The 18,219-nt window shown below is 35.5% G+C and overlaps 1 protein-coding gene across 3 annotated transcripts in view; it reads left to right on the forward strand.

Moving 5' to 3' along the window:
* Positions 1-18,219, forward strand: part of ITGA1 (integrin subunit alpha 1) — a 328,522-nt gene that overhangs the window by 293,556 nt on the left and 16,747 nt on the right. For all 3 annotated transcript variants that reach the window (XM_030927043.1, XM_010386058.2, XM_030927042.1), the window contains exons 19-26: positions 677-886; positions 2,967-3,047; positions 5,047-5,123; positions 7,458-7,547; positions 9,268-9,370; positions 13,059-13,172; positions 15,579-15,680; positions 15,829-15,933. In XM_030927043.1, the coding sequence (XP_030782903.1) occupies positions 677-886; positions 2,967-3,047; positions 5,047-5,123; positions 7,458-7,547; positions 9,268-9,370; positions 13,059-13,172; positions 15,579-15,680; positions 15,829-15,933 (882 nt within the window). The remainder of the gene's footprint in view (positions 1-676; positions 887-2,966; positions 3,048-5,046; positions 5,124-7,457; positions 7,548-9,267; positions 9,371-13,058; positions 13,173-15,578; positions 15,681-15,828; positions 15,934-18,219) is intronic.

Here is an 18,219-nt window from a genome sequence, read left to right on the forward strand (position 1 = left end):
AGTCACGGGACAGGATGCAGCAGAGTGAAGAGTGGTTGGAGGGAAACAGGTGGATGTGAGAGTCCAATGGGAAGCTATTACTTTAATTCGGGGAGGAAATGAGAATGCTTGGGCGAGAGATGGTGGTGGGACTGCAAAAGCAAGAAAGGATTGGAGAGATATTTAGAAGAGGAGTAGAATGGACAGGGCTTGGTGAGTTACATATGGTGGTGGTGGAGAGGCTGTCAATGAAGAAAAATCAAGCGAAACTTCTAGATTTGTGGCTTGACCGTTTTCCACCCTCTCAACTGAACTTTATGACATTCCTAAGTATTTGATTGATTTTAAGAGAAAAAATCTCATAATTAGAGTTGAATAGATTTAGATCTTGCAGTACTTGACTTTGTATTTCAAAACTGCCCTTCCCTGGCAGACAAAAGCCAGGACAAAGCACCCATGAAAATTGTGCATTCTTAAAAGGATTAACACAATTTACATTCGTAAGTAAATGTTTATTCTTCTCCCCTTTAAATTATAGGGATAAGTATAAAATCCCTCAAGATTTTTGCAGGGAAATTTTCTTTATGAGTTGCTTAACTTACTTTGGCTGTATGCCATTTTTGTTACACAAACTGATGGGTAATTTTCAATAATGCATAGCTAAATCTTGAAAAATTCTTTCCTGTCATCATTTCAGATTCCTTTTGCCAAAGATTGTGGAAACAAGGAAAAATGTATCTCGGACCTCAGCCTGCATGTCGCCACCACAGAAAAGGACCTGCTAATTGTCCGGTCCCAGAATGATAAGTTCAATGTTAGCCTCACAGTCAAAAATACAAAGGACAGTGCCTACAACACCAGGACAATAGTGCATTATTCTCCAAATCTAGTTTTTTCAGGAATTGAGGTAAACTTTAAGTTTTTCATTTATTTATTCTCTTAACAGTTATTTACCGAGCCTACTTTTCATGCTACTGAGATAATTACTTTTATTAGATTGATTTTGAAAGAATAGAAGGAACTTTTTACATTAGTCCTCACCAATGGTGAAAGTATTAAGCTTCTTTAAAAACTTTTATTTATTCAAATATGTATGTCTTTTCTTAGATTCCGTATGAGGAAAGGATAGCTCATGTATAAAAACTGTATGTTTTACAAAATCCTTAAACCACTGAAACTGAAACGGAGTCAAGGAAAACAACAACAATCAAAGCCAAAACAGTTTCACAGAGGTACAGAGAGGTCCCTCTGTGTTGAGCAAAACAATTTTACCTGCAGGAAAATCAAGATGCCATATCTCCCTTTCTATGCAAAGTCCTTACTTTGGCAAGATACTTGTATTAAATAACTGTGTCTTCCTGATTCGTAACAGAAGTTTCTTTTATTATGTTGGCAAAAAACTATATTAATCTGTGTAAGATGCTATATCAGAGGTAATCAGCATTTCCAAATTTGAACTTTGCTTTTAATTCTGATCTCCAAATGAATCCCACTGAGTTAAAATTTTGTGTATATTTATATTAATTAATACTACATACAATTTATTTTAAAAACAATGCACTTATTAATATTATACATATTGTCTACTTTCTGTAAACTCAGATTTCACGGACATTTCTCTCTATCTGTTAGGATGTCACTTAGAGACATGATGACTAAGACAAACCTAAAAATAATGTCCTATATTACTATATTTTGGATTCAATTAAGAATATTAATTATAGGCTGGGCACGGTGGCTCATGCCTGTAAACCCAGCACTTTGGGAGACTGAGGCGGGCAGATCATGAAGTCAGGAGATCGAGACCATCCAGGCTAACACAGTGAAACCCCCTCTCTACTAAAAATACAAAAAATTAGCAAGGCATGGTGGCATGCACCTGTAGTCCCAGCTACTCAGAAGGCTGAGGCAGGAGAATTACTTGAACCTGGGAGGCGGAGGTTGCAGTGAGCCAAGATCGCTCCACTGCACTCCAGCCTGGGCGACAGAGAGAGAACAAGACTCTGTCTCAAAAAATAATAATTATTATTAAAATTATAAATATAAATGTACAAAGTAATCTTGGGGAAAATATTACCACAAAATTATTCTCTATTAAAAACTATTGCCTATATCCTCCTCAGCTGATTTAATGGCCTGGCAGAGAGGCATAGCTAAAAATCTGACAGTGCATCTCTTCTGTGAATATTAACAATAAGAACAGTAATAATGATGGCAACCATTTATTGAGTCATATCATGTTTTAGGCCCTGTTCTAAGGATTTCCACTTATTTAATTTTCATTAATTATTTTGTAAGTAGGTATGACTGTACCGCAGAGATGCAAAGCTAAAACCTTTTTTTCATGTTTTAACATTCTTGTAATTGCATTTTACAATTGATAACATGTTTATTTACCTGGCAGTGTTATTTTTCCTTCTTATGGGTATGTAAAAATAATGGCGTATCTCATGTTCAATGGCATTTTACATTGGACAAAATATAGTATATGACTAAACCACTTGAAAGAAAATCAGTCCCAGAGAGGTGAGGAATCTTAACAAGGATAAAGCTAACAGTGGTGCAGTCAGGGTTTAAATTCTGGTGGTCACGGGTCAGAGCCTATGCTCTTGTCCACTGCACTAAATTCCTCCAATGACTAACATTCAATGAAGGCTGCTCTGTGCCAGTCTTGGGTGTGTGAATTATTTTATGCAGCCACCGCAATCACCCTGTGAGAGAGGTGCTATTAGTACTCCCATTTTAAAACTGAAGATTTAGGCAGGATTGTGAGATATTCTTTGTCTTTCAGGCACCCACAAGTGGTGTTTTAGGATTTCCATGAGTGTAGAACAGCTGGTCCCAGAATTCGGTGCCTCTTCCAGCTAAATCAAGACAACAGTATTGGCAAGGCAGTCACCAAGACATATCTGGGAAAATTCTGAAAGAACACGTTTCAGTATTTCAGCTGCTTGTCTGTTCTGATTCTGTTTACTTTCTCTTCCTAGGCTATCCAAAAAGACAGCTGTGAATCCAATCATAATATCACATGTAAAGTTGGATATCCCTTCCTGAGAAAAGGAGAGATGGTGAGCAGATTATATAAAACACATGTGGAAATTGAATGTGAAAAGTAGTATGTGCAAAGACAAACATATAAATCCTTCCAATGGTAGTTTAGGATAATACAAATGAAAAATGTTCAGTTCAAAATTGTGACAGATTAGAATATGCTATGGTCAGAATGTTTGTGCCCCAACAAAATTCATATGTTAATACTTAATCCTCAATGTGATAGTAGTAAAAGATGAGGCCTTTAGGAGGTCATTAGGTCCAGAGGGTGGAGCTCCCATGAGGGATTAGTGCCCTCATAAGAGAGGCTTGAGGGAGACTGCTAACCCCTTCTACCATGCGAGAACACATAGCAGGTACCATCTATGAGAACTGGGTGTTTCCAGACACTGAATCTGTTGGTGCCTTGATCTTGGACTTCCCAACCCTCAGAACTGTGAGCAAAATATTTCTGTTATTTATAAATTGCCTGGTATAAGGTATTTTGTACAAGGTATAAGGTACACAATATGTTATACCAGGCAATTTATAAATAACAGAAACATATTGTAACAACCTTGTAACATTTCTCACACAGGCAAACTCGAACACCAAGACAAGATTTAAAGTTTATACTATGTAACATATCTAATTTATATTAGATAACATATCTCATAAAATGGAGCTGGGAAATTCTGTTATTGGAGTCTCCTAGGTGGTAGGTGTCTCTGGCCTTCAAGAAAAAGAATGCTTCAAATAGATTGGTTTAGAACTTAATTCAGAAATTCTCCTTCCCTCTCTCTCTTTTTAGAAAACAATTGCTTTATTGAGATATAATTCATGTAGCACAGAGTTCACTCATTCAAAGTGCGTATTTCATTGAATTTTAGTACATTCACCAAATTATAAATTGTGCAGTCATTTTGACACTTGAGTTTAGAACATTTTCACACACCACAAAGAAACCACATATGCATTGGCAGTCACTCTGGTTTTCCTCAACAGCCTTTCTCCCAACCCCAGGCAACCACTAATCTACTTTCTTTTTCTGTGGAACGAATTTAGTTTCCAAATATTAATTGACTTTTATTTGCAGTTCTAGAATCAGGCAACACTTTATTCTGTAAAATAAAATGAGTGATGGAAGAGCTGAGGAGAGGACATTGGCTTTATAGACAGAAAAGGTCTAAAGAAAGCAGAAACAGAACGAAAAGTTGATTGGTCATTTCAAAGTTATTTTCCTTGTAAAAGTGAAAGCAGAGGGGATTTTCTTATCATGCTGTCTGAAGCTGGCTTGACTGGGGATTTGGTGATTATCTCTCACTTTCCTCATCTCTCAAAAATTCAGACAAGTGATTCAATTTCGGCTTTATGGTGTGGAACTTAAGCATTATTTAGTCTGTTGGGCCTAGAGCAAGAGCTCAGTCCAAACCAGTGACCTCCTATACATTTTATTTAACATATTTCATAGTCTATTCAGGCTGCTATAACTAAATACTATAAACTGAGTAGCTCATAAACCAGAAGTTTATTTCTCACAGTTCTGGAAGCTGGGAAATCCAAGGTAAATGCACTGATAGATCCAGTGTCTGGTGAGGGCCCATTTCATGCTTCATAGAAGACGTCTTTTCAATGCATCCTCAGATAGCAGAAGCAGGGAGGCAGCGTTCTGAGTCCCCTGTTACAAGGGTACTCATCCCACTCATGCAGGCTCTGCCCTTATGATCTCATCAGCTGCCCAAAGGCCCCATCACCTAATATCATCACATTGGTGTTTTGGTTTCAACACATGAATTTTGAGGGGAAACATTCATATCATAGCAATATGTAAAACATGGTACACATTCACATTGAAAAGAACATGTATATTATATATTATTCTATTTTTGAAATACAATAAGGTTTCATTTTGTAAGACAATGTTTCTCAAATAACTTCATAATTTGAGTTTAGGTAATGTCATTTATCAAAATTGAATATTTTAGTCAAAGTAAACAATTTCTTATCTGTTGCTAAAGACATATTTTTATTTTATAGGTAACTTTCAAAATATTGTTTCAGTTTAACACATCCTATCTCATGGAAAATGTGACCATTTATTTAAATGCAACAAGGTGGGTTTACATGTGTATAAATATAAGTATATGAATGTATATTGCTGCTTCTGTGTATTTTGAATATTTTGCTCTATAAACTCACTGATAGTTTCTTCCAGGTTGTAGGAGATCAGTAGAAGTGGAAGGCAATTAACCACTTTGCTTCACAAAAACACCCTTATGAATAATTAGTAAAATAAAGAAATTTTCATTTAATAGAAATGATTCATCTAACTAGATTAAATCAATGAGCTATAGAAGATACCATAATCGCATATCATTTATATCTGCCAAATTGCATTTAAATTCATAAAAAATTTACTGATAATTTAAAAACTTTCGCTGACTGCCCATCGAGGTCAAATGAATCATTAGATGGACTTAAAAGTTTTGTGATATCCTTTTGTAATTTAATATACTTTATTCACATCAGTCAGAACTTCTGAAAGGTATCATAGAACACACAGAATAACAACAGCAAAGGCCCAATAAGGAAAGTGAAATAGTGGTCTTTCTTCTAATTGTATTTATCCACTGACCTGTCTCCAGTGAGATGGTGTCTTTTACTGTTTTATTCACAGTGACTAGCATTGTGCCTGCCATATTATAATCACTACATAGATGTAGACTAAATGAATAAATTAGAGAAATGAATTAATGGATTAATTAATTCTGTACATTAAGTCAACTCAACAAACATTTATTTGACAACTATTATGCACAAGATATTGAATCAGTCGCTGATATTGAATTAGTCACTGTAAGGAATATAAAACTTACATAGGGTCAGTATTGCAGTAGGGGGTTGAGACTAGTATAAAATTATTGTAACCTGGGATAGAATAAAAACAATCCATTATAGAGATATAAAGCTGTGTCAGAAAATTACTGGAAGCTGAAATAATATCTACTTGGCAATGGGAACCCAAGAAAGCTTTATCAAGGAAATTATAATTGAGAAAGACCTTGAAGGGTAGACAGCCTTTCACAGAGAGGTCAGTGAATAGCACTAGGTGGAGCATTTCAGGCAAAATATACAGGTTAATTAAAAAGGTTATCAATTTTAGCTGAAATATAAAGAATACATAAAGTAGCAATGAAAATAAGCAGGAAGTGTGCATTCTATCATATTACGCTAGGCACTGAATGTCAGTCAAGGTATTATTTCTGAATTGAACAGACCGTGAAAAGCCAGTAAAGTTTCTGAGAGGTGAAGTCATCTGTACAGAGCTGCTGCTTATGGAGACTGATTTAGGAAGGCTGCAGTGTGGAATGGGTGAGAGAAGAGGGGACCATTCACGCTAAGAGCTGAGTCACACAAATAGCTATAATCCAAGGCAGCATGCTTGCTTTCTCTGTCCTGCTGCTTCTGAGCCACTTTACACATTTGGGAATAACCAGAGTCATTAAAAAGTACTCTTATGCTCATTCTGTGAGACAGTATGTTAGGTGCTTGGTCAGTTGGTGGAGGGTTATGTGTGATAGTAATAATGAAAGCTAACACTGAATATTTCCTATGTCCTAGGCACAGTCTGAAGCACTTTATACTTATTACTCATTTAATCATCATTTATTACTCATTTAATATCCCATCTTATAGATGAAGAAACCAAGGCAAAGACAGATAAGTAATTTGACCAACATGTATCAGTGTCCAAGAACAATCCCATTCTCTAGCCCCGGAGCCAGTGTTCATTACTCATTGTATCATTTGTATGTGCTTTCTAATACGAGGAAGTATGTATATGTGTGTGTACACATATATACATGTGTTTACATAATATATAATTAAAGTGATAACCAAAATCAAAGGAATAAATCAGTGCTTAACAAATAATATGATCCTCAAGTACTTAGTATAGAAAGACTATTAAAGAAGAAAATGAAAGATTTTAGATTTACTCTCAGCTGTGTGACCCTAATCACTTATCTTTGCTAAGTCCGCATCTGTGATAAATAAGAATCACCTGGGGGTAGATATGTGGTTAAAAACAGAAATTCCTGGGGCCCAAGTTGGAACCACTACATCCACATTTCTAAGGGAAGCCCAGTAATCTCTGTATTTTAACAATTAAACCCAGGGATTCTCATCATTATTGTCATAAAATTTTGAAAAACATAAGTCACTGTGATTGTCAACTGTAGTTGCACATCAGAATCAACTTGGGAACTTTCAACCATACCAATCATTTCTGATGTCCTTCTTCACCCCAATTTAAAAAATAATTAAAAATTATACTCTTAGGTGCTTTTATTTAGTTGCCAGGACAAGCTTCTCTTTCAAACACTTAGAAATATCTCTAAATAGTCAAGATTTTAATGGTTTGTCTGAATGTGCTGTGTATTTTCTAGCGACAGCGAAGAACCTCCTGAAACCCTTTCTGATAATGTAGTAAACATTTCTATCCCGGTAAAATATGAAGTTGGACTACAGTTTTACAGGTAAGAGAAAACTACATTTTTATGTTGATACCTTTCTATTAACCCAGTGGTTCTGAAAGTGTAGTCCCTGGCTGGCCAAGGGCATCAGCATCACCTGGAAACTTGTTAGGCAAATTCTCTGGCCCCACCTGAAACCTACCAAATCAGAAACTACAAGCCTTCCAGGTAATTCTCATGCATCCTGATGCATAACCCAAAATGTTAGGTGTTAGTGATACCAGATTGCATTCGCTGTCCAGTATTAACTCCTGAATGCAAGTTGCAGACCCAAAAATCCTTCACAAAACACAATATTTTCTTAGCGGCCACCAGCATATTTCTTGGTCATTGTTCTCATCCTGTGGAAGCTGATCAGTCTTCTCAGTCTGGACACACAAGATTAAAGCATTTCTCATTGATAAGAACTGTTTATTTCTTCCACCATTCATAAACCATTCTTTCTCTTAAGAACTTCTTATCTATCCAAACACAAACCATGTTGACAAACTTTCTCTCTATAATTTTCCCTGCTTAAGCAGAACTCCAAGCTTTTGCTAAATAAACATGTGCAATATATATATAAAGTATAAGAATCATTGGCAAGTTGGTTTATTCTAAAAGTCTTATCATTTTATTAATTTTTAAATAATGGTGGCTAGCATTTATTGAGCTTTTCTGTTCTGTCTTATCTGATCCTCATGATAATGCTATGGTTCAAATACAACTACTATCTCCATTTTCCAGTTGAAGAATTTGAGGTTTGGAGAGGCTAATTTACCCAAGGTTATATATTCAGGAAGTGTTAGTTTAAACCATTTCACATGCTTTTTTTCTTTCTTTCTTTTAATTTGAAAACTGTTTTAAATTGACACATAATTATTGTACATACTTATAAGGTGCTTGGAGGTGTTGTGATGCAAGTAATATATAGCAATTAAACAGGGTAATTAGAACATGCATCGTCTCAAACATTTATCTTTTTTTGCATTGGGAACATTCAATATCTTCCTTCTGGCTTAATTTATTATCTATGGCACTCTGTACTAACTGGAGACTACAAAAATGGCATGATTATAGGATATACATATAGATTGTGCTAATATTTCTCAGCCTTTAAATTCTGTTGGCTGTTTTCTATTTTTCTGTATGCACTTCTATTGATGCACTGACTTTTCCCCAAGAGTTTTCCATTTACTTAAAATCAAATTTTGGCAAACACTTAGAATAGTTTTGTCTTCCCTTGACCGAAGTGCTGCTTAAAAACATGCTATTTTACTGTACCAAGTTCATCCAAAGAACATGGTGAAGCTGTGTGGAGAAGATTGAACTTTTCAGTTTAGCAGTAAATATAGGACTTTAAATTATGAAATGGTAAAAATTTTAAATCTATTTATAATTCAGCATTACATTTTAACTTCATTTTTCAGTAGGTATAAATGGTATAAGTGAATTTATGGAAATTTTTCACTTGTTAACAATGAAATTTTAACTTTTAAAACTCATATTCTAGCATTTTGGGGACAAATAAGCATCAGTGACTATTGAACTAAATTATATAATCCTTCTCACTCTCCTCAAAGATTTAATTTTAACTTTCAAGGTAAATGAATTCCCCTGTGATTTGAAATCCCTACAAATATTTTTGTGGAATTACATGATATGGAGAAAGAAAATAATGAGGCCAAATAAAAGTTAAACTTTGTTGTGTTTTATTTTTCTTCTTCTAATTAATTCTTTTAAGCTCTGCAAGTGAATACCACATTTCAATTGCTGCCAATGAGACAGTCCCTGAAGTTATTAATTCTACGGAGGACATTGGAAATGAAATTAATATCTTCTACCTGGTAAGGAATAACCTCTAAAATAGTATTCTAATGGAATTATTTGTAAATATATAAATTAAAGTATTAACAGATGCATAAAAACATGTTCCTTCAATGTTTAGTCTCTATATTCCAGCATATTTTCTTTATAATTCCATAAATACAAATATAAGCATATTATATATAATTATAATTTTCCATTTATATTTTTCTTTGTAATTCCACTGAATATTTAAATTTGTGATAATTATATTTTCAAATCAATTTAGAGATCTAAGTCTCTAATTTCCTCAAAATGAGGTACCATTAGAATGGCTTTCTAGAAAAAATATAAACTATGGAACTAGATAGATGCTACCGATAAACCTGTAGACTTTACTTGCATTATTTTTCCAGTTTGACTGAAAAAAGTACCTTTTCATTAATTATGACTATATCAGAAATTTGTTATCACAATTGTCTTGGCAAATTTTTTTACTCAACAAATAAATATGTATCATGTTCTCCTTATTGTTGCCTTTCACATGCATTGTACTATCAATCACTTATGTTGGTACTACCACCTCCTTAAGTGATGCTTTCTATTATATTTATTTTTCCTTTTAAATCCTTCATAACAAACTCTTCCTAACCACTATAGCAAACAATCATGGAATTTTATTTTAGGTAATGGCTAGTTACTGACACAGACTCAAGGTAAAATTACTCAAGGAAAAAAGAGAACACAATTCAAATAATGGATTTAAATATGTATAATGCAACAAAATTATAAATGAAAATAGCCTCAATCCCTTTGGGAATTGCCAACCGCAAAAAAATGTTCTCTCACAAAATATAAATAAACACATACTCCCAAGATTAATTTCATTTTTTAAAATTTGTATTCTTTGCTAGAATTCCTACGGCAAGATATACCCTGGAAATTAGCATAAATGCCAATCACTCTACTGGATTCTAGGATAGATTTTTGGAAATCAGGCTATCAGATTTCTCCAGCCCCATTCACTTTCCCTGAACTAGAAAATTCAGCAAAAAAAGAAAGAAAACAAAAAGACTTTGTTGTAGATCTTTATATATTGTAACTTATTAGGGTCCAGATTTGAAATAGGTACTCTCTCTTATAAAAGTGTTGATATGAATTACATTGCTAGGAATATTCCTGATCACAAAACTTTGTGTATATCTCTGATTATTTTGCTGAAGTAAATTCTAGAATTGGAATAATGGAGTTTTTTAAAAGAACTTTTTTTAAGGTGAAACCCAGTAAGTTTACTGCTAGGAATTTTCCCTAGGAAATTTTTGGTGATAGAAACAAAGATTTCAGGGATATTCTTAACAATATTATTTATAATAGTTTAAAAACTATATGGGCACAATCTAAACACTTAACACAATGAAATTACTTAAATAAATTATCATATATTTAGTGAAGAGATTATCATACATTCAATGGAGAGACTTTATGTAATTTTTTTCTTTTTTTTTTTTTATACTTTAAGTCGTAGGGTACATGTGCACAAGGTGCAGGTTTGTTACATATGTATACATGCGCCATGTTGGTGTGCTGCACCCATTAACTCGTCATTTACATTAGGTATATCTCCTAATGCTATCCCTCCCCTTTCCCCCCTCCCCACAATAGACCCCGGTGTGTGATGTTCCCCTTCCTGTGTCCAAGTGATCTCATTGTTTAATTCCCACCTATGAGTGAGAATATGCGGTGTTTGGTTTTCTGTTCTTGCGATAGTTTGCTGAGAGTGATGGTTTCCAACTGCATCCACGTCCCTACAAAGGACATGAACTCATCCTTTTTTATGACTGCATAGTATTCCATGGTGTATATGTGTCACATTTTCTTAATCCAGTCTGTCACTGATGGACATTTGGGTTGATTCCAAGTCTTTGCTATTGTGAATAGTGCCGCAATAAACATACGTGTGCATGTGTCTTTATAGCAGCATGACTTATAATCCTTTGGGTATATCCCCAGTGATGGGATGGCTGGGTCAAATGGTGTTTCTAGTTCTAGATCCTTGAGGAATTGCCACACTGTTTTCCACAATGGTTGAACTAGTTTACAGTCCCACCAACTACTTTATGTGATATTTTAGAAGGCACATTTTGGTGTAAGAAACCATAATGCTGCTATTTACTAGCTTTGTGATCTTAGAAGTTCTTAATTTTCATTCCAACCTTCTTACCTCATAGATAAAACAAAGATAATAAGAGGATCTGCTTTCTGGAGTTGTTAACAGGGTTAAAGGCAATAATGCGTATAAGAAGATGAGCACAGTGTGTGGCACATAGTCAACAATATTGATATTGTGATTGTTATGAACAGTCATATTCTCAATAAACTTATACATTTAAAGGAAAATGCCATAGCATAATACATTTTACAGACAGGGTATGAAACTTTGTATTTTATTGTGATACAAATTTTATAAATATGCATATATGTAAATAGTAAAGACAGGTAACATACACTAAAATGTTACCAAGGTAGTTGAAGTATAGGAAACTTTTATTTTCTGTTTATTTTCAGTATTTTCCAATGTTTCTACAAGGAATATATTTTAATTAAAAAATGGTAATTACAGAACACAGGATTTCTGACTGAATATCAGGAAACAGAATTTGACTGGAAATCAGGAAGATACGAGTTAGGGAGCATGTTTAAAGGTCTAGGCACAGCTGGTCAGGAACCCCCGGAATTCCAGGACTAAAGGATGTATTTAATCTTTACCAACCCAGGAAATTGCTTCAGATCTGAGGAGCTGTCAGTCTGGAAGGCTCAGTTGGGTAGATCACTGGCTTTCCTTGCATCTATCTATGTAGATCAAGGGGTTCCCTACCCAGGCAAAGATGCTGCACAGGGATGCCGTAGGCTTCGGGCTTGCAGATTATGCGTCAGCAGTGGGAAGGGGACCACTGCACCTGGTTGTCCCAGTTCAGTTGCACCTTCTAAGCAGGCAAAGACCTCTGGATAGTGAGTTCAGTTTCCTGTTGAACTTCATCCTGCCCACCTTTCCCTCTGAGCTATACTCACTACTGGTAGCAGAACATGATGCTAAGTGGAAATTCTAGGTTAGTGGATTAAAACGAATGGATACAATTAATCTGACTCTCATAAAACCAGATTATCAATAGCCAGTGGCACAGTAGCCCTAGCTGGGGGTAGAATTGGGAAGGGAAGCAGATGGGAGTCTGGTTTGCCTGTATAGCGGTGGCACATCCCACCTAGCCAGGATTAGAGATGATTTATGGGTTTAGGGAATTATGTCAAACTGGGTAAAGGCAACCAAAAATCTAAATTGTTCCATGGTCCTCCCTTCTTTCCAGTTTCAAAAAGATTGGTATGTTAAAAAAAAAAAAGAAGAAGAAGAATGAGCATGGCAAGAACATAATAACAGATAAAAACTTCCAATTCTGTTTTTCTATTAATCCTAGGTCTATTAAGAAAATGGGGGATGGAGGAACAATATGATTATAGCTGATATATACAGCTACTGATCGTTAAGTGTCTGTATTTTCTTGCTAGCTGAATTATGCCAATTCTCTGTACAGCACCATAAAGGATCTACATTCGTTTGGGGATTCAAAATATTACACAAGTTACTTCATCAGCTAGAAAACAAAGTCCTACATAAGACAGAAAGAATTCTGTTAAAAGAGGAAGAAAGATTACATTTCCATTTTTTTCTTGTAGATTAGAAAAAGTGGATCTTTTCCAATGCCAGAACTTAAGCTGTCAATTTCATTCCCCAATATGACATCGAATGGTTATCCTGTGCTGTACCCAACTGGATTGTCATCTTCTGATGTAAGTCATGTGTGCCTTGGAATTATGTCATTACTGTTATCTTTTACACTTTATGTTTAAGCCTTTTGTTCGGCATGATACTTGTAATAAAGAGTTTTACCGAAGTAACATGGAGAGGTATTGAGATAATTAAAAGCAAATACTAATAGATGTATTATTCCCTAGGACTGCTGTAACAAATTATCACAAATCAAGTGACTTAACACAACACAAATTTATCCTTTTACAGTTCTGGAGTCCAGAAGTCCAAAATCAAGGTGTTGACAGTGTTAATTCCCTCTGAAGGCTCAAGAGAGACTCTTTTTCATGCTGTTTTCTTAGCTTCTGGTGACAGCTGGCAACCCTAGGCATGCCTTGGCTCGCAGCAGCATAACTCCTATCTCTGCCTCTGTCTTCACATGGCCTTCTCTGTGTTTCTGTGTGTTCTCCTTCTCGCTTTGGGTTTCTGCACACTCATCATTAGATTTAGGGTCCACCCTAAATCCAGTGATCTCGTCTGGAGTTCCTTAATATAATTATATCTGCAAAGACCCTATTTCCAAGTAAAGTCACATTTACTAGTTCTAGGAGGATTTAGGCATATCTTTGGGGACCACTGTTCAATCCACTAGAGCAGATTTTAGATAATTCATTGTTATGAAATGTTTGTTACTCTTTTCCTTGGTTTGTGGTAATCAAACAACTCTATAAAGTGACTTCTTAATTGTGCCTAAGCATGCACAGCTGCAAACAAAATAGTATAATTGTATTTACTCATATCCCAAATAATAGAAATATTGCACCCCCTTTATATTTTTAGCATTGAATGAGACTATATGATAGTTCATTATGGTTTAGTGTCTAAAACAAAAAAATCACCATAAGTATTGAATTAATGTGTGCATGATTTCAGAATTTGAAAATCTGTCTTTTCATGCATTTTTAAAAGTATTCTCAGAAATCAAGAAATAGCAACAGTGCTAATTGGCTTGTGACCACTTAAATGTTTTCCTAAGGGCAAAGAAAAAATAAGCCTCTGGAATTTCCCTATAATCCAAAAAGGCAGGTTTGTGAAAATCTAGAAGAGAAAAAAAAATTGTACTTTTCGTGCTGCTTAGAAAACTTTAATCTTATTAACTTTTATCAAGGGTATAGAGAGTACTGGGGAAGCAAAAGGTTTACTAGGTGAAGTCTAGAACCAGCTGTCTTATAAACATAGCATTTAAACATAATATGTTAACATCTATCGGGTTGTCTGCTTACGTCTTCCATGTAGACTGAGTGTCTTATCCTTGGTGTGTAGGGAATCAAAAGTATGATTGGGCCGGGCGTGGTGGCTCAAGCCTGTAATCCCAGCACTTTGGGAGGCCGAGACGGGCGGATCACGAGGTCAGGAGATCGAGACCATCCTGGCTAACACGGTGAAACCCCGTCTCTACTAAAAAATACAAAAAACTAGCCGGGCGAGGTGGCGGGCGCCTGTAGTCCCAGCTACTCAGGAGGCTGAGGCAGGAGAATGGCGTAAACCCGGGAGGTGGAGCTTGCAGTGAGCTGAGATCCGGGCACTGCACTCCAGCCTGGGCGACAGAGCGAGACTCCGTCTCAAAAAAAAAAAAAAAAAAAAGTATTATTGGATGAATACGTAAGTACAGATGAAGGTCCCTCTCTTTTCAATTGTTTCATGAGCCATAATATTGAACAAGTATTTTTGTTGTTTTTGTTTCCTTCTTTTTTTTTTTTTTTTTTTTTTTTTGAGACAGAGTCTCTCTCTGTCACCCAGCCTGGAGTGCAGTGGCACCATCTTAGCTCACTGCAACCTCCGCCTCCCATGTCCAAATTATTCTCCTGCCTCAGCCTCCCAAGTAGCTGGGATTACAGGTGCTCACCACCACACCCAACTAATTTTTGTGTTTTAGCAGAGATGGGGGTCTCACAATGTTGGCCAGGCTGGTCTCGAACTCCTGACCTCAGGTGGTCCACCCGCCTCAGCCTCCCAAAGTGCTAGGATTACAGATGTGAGCCACCGTGTCTGGCAGTTGTTTTTGATTTTATCAGTAGAATTTTAAATGTTTTTCTCTCTCTGTAGTATAGAATTCATAAGCTTATCTTTGATTAAAGTAATAAATTAATGAGTGTATTAATCATGTAATAGTAACTTCTATTAGCATTCTTTCTTTTCCATAACAACCTCACTAGTGTCCATTACAATTCAAGAGTAGCATGGTAACAATACATATTATCTTGGGGTGGATATGTATGTATGTATGACTGGTGCACAGCAACCTTTTCCATACTGCACACTTACAAAGATGGATCTTTAATATATGGCAACAGCTGTCATTCACAGATTCTTCACACTACTGCTGCAAGTCATTTTTTCCTCTGATATCTGGCATTGTCTAGTAAATGTAATATTTTCATTTCTAGAATGCAAACTGCAGACCCCATATCTTTGAGGATCCTTTCAGTATAGACTCTGGAAAGAAAATGACTACATCAACTGACCATCTCAAACAAGGCACAATTCTGGTAAATTAAGACAAGTGCTATTTTTACCTTTTGCTTTCCAAATGAATAAAATTGATATCAATCTAGAAAAACCATCTGAAGTATTTAAATATAGTATATTTGATAAAATGGCAAGAACACTGATATGTATCTCTGGACATTTAAACAGGACTGCAATCCATGTAAATTTGCTACCATCACATGTAATCTCACTCCTTCTGACGTGAGCCAAGTGAATGTTTCACTTATCTTGTGGAAACCAACTTTTATAAAAGTAAGTAACTACATTGTTCTATGCACTGATTGAATATTATCAATACATATTCATTTACCACTTAGAATATGCAAGGCACTATGCTGCTGTTGGAAAGACTGTGAGACTGGAAGTCTAAGAGGATGTGAGCAAGCCCCAGCTCTACTTAACCAGCTATGTGTGCCTCATCTTCCCTGTCTATTAAGAACTAAGATATCACCAAGGTCCCTTCTGGAGAGATACACTTTTTTCAATCTCTCCTATCCTTTTTCTTTGTACCTTAAGACATAAATACCTTTCCAGTACCAAAGCTTGCACTTATCTTAATAATTTGGAACTCAATTAATGTGCAGAGTATAATAAAGTGGCAACCTTTGACCCCAGGAACAAGGGAAAGAGCTAACACATACCATAGACTTACTGTGTTTTATGAGACTTTTATTATGTATGTAATTTTATAATATATAGGTATATATGAAGACATTTTTAACCCCTTATAAAGCCAAATCTGTCTAACAATAAGCTACTTTAAAACTTTTTATTGTATTTTGTATTATTTGTTTCTCAAGAAGTATTTAGTTGAACATATGGCATTGCCATTTTTGAATTTGATCATAGTAAGTTGCTATTTTTATGTCATTAACTGTTAATATTGGCAATTTCATTTTTTAAATTTCAACTTTAATTTTAGATACAGAGAGTATACACGCATGGGTTTGTTACATGGATATATTTATAGGATATTGAGGTTTAGGGTACAAATTCCATCGCTCAAGTAGTGGATATAATACCCAGTAGGTAGTTTTGTCAGCTCCCTCAAGTAGTCCACAGTGTCTACTCTTCCCATCTTTATATCCATGAGTACCCAAGGCCTAACTCTCACTTTATGTAAGAACATGTGGTATTTGGTTTTCTGTTCCTGTGGAATTTGCTTAGGATTATGGCCTCCATCTGCATGTATCGTGCTTCAAAGGACATGATTTTGTTCTTTTTTATGGCTGTGGAGTGTTCCATGGTGTATATGTACATATTTTCTTTATCCAGGCCACTGTTGATGGGCACTTATGTTGATTCCATGTCTTTGCTGTTGTGAATAGCACTGCAATGAAGATATGACTGCCTGTGTCTTTTTGGTAAACAGTTTCTTTTGGGTATATACACCCAGTAATGGGATTGCTGGGTTGAATGGTAGTTCTGTTTTAAGTTGTTTGAGAAATCTCCAAACTGCTTTCCACTGGCTGAACTATTTTACATCCCTACCAACAGTGTATAAGCTTTTCCTTTCCTCCACTGCCTCACCATTTTCTGTTATTTTTTGACTTCTTAATAATAGCCATTCTGACTGGAATGAGATGGTGCCTCATTTTGACTTTGATTTGCATTTCTCTAATGATTAGTGATAATGAGAGTTTTTTCATATGTTTGTTGGCCACCCGTGTGTCATCTTTTGAGGAGTCTATTCATGCCCTTTGCCCATTATTTAATGTGGTTCTTTGCTTGCTGATTTGTTCAAGTTTCTTATTCTGGATATTAGACCTTTGTCAGATGCATAGTTTTCAAATATTTTCTCCCATTCTGTAGGTTTTCTGTTTACTCTATTGATAGTTTACTTTGTTGTGCAGAAGCTCTTTAGTTTAATTACATCCTACTTACCCATTTTTGTTTTTGTTGCAATTGCTTTTAGAGACTTAGCCAAAAATTATTTGCCAAGACCAATGTCAGGGAGGGTATTTCCTAGGTTTTCTTATAATATTTTTATAGTTTAAGGTCTTATATTTAAATATTTAATTTATCTTGGTTAGTTTTTGTATATGGGGAAAGTTAGGGGTCCAGTTTCATTCTTCTGCATATGGCTAGCCAGTTATCCCAACACCATTTATTGACTAGGTAATCCTTTCCTCATTGCTTGCTTTTGTTGGCTTTATCAAAGATCAGATGGCTGTAGGTATGTGGCTTTATTTCTGAATTCTCTATTCTGTTCCACTGGCTCACGTGGCTCTTCTGTACCAGTATCACACTGTTTGGATTACCGTAGCCTTATAGTAGGGTTCGAAGTCAGGCAGTGTGATGGGTCTGGCTTTGTTCTTTTTACTTACGATTACTTTGGCTACTTGAGCTCTTTTTTTAGATTCATATGAATTACAGAATATTTTTTTCTAATTCTGTGATACTTTGAGAGCAATAATGTTAAATCTATAAATTGTCTTGGGCAGTATGGCCATTTAATGATATTAAATGAAAAGTTCTTTCTTTTATTTGTCTCATCTCTGATTTCTTTCAGCAGTGTTTTGTAGGTCGCCTTTTAGA

Source organism: Rhinopithecus roxellana, chromosome 3, assembly GCF_007565055.1.
Source record: "Rhinopithecus roxellana isolate Shanxi Qingling chromosome 3, ASM756505v1, whole genome shotgun sequence".
NCBI classification, from domain to species: Eukaryota; Metazoa; Chordata; class Mammalia; order Primates; family Cercopithecidae; genus Rhinopithecus; species Rhinopithecus roxellana.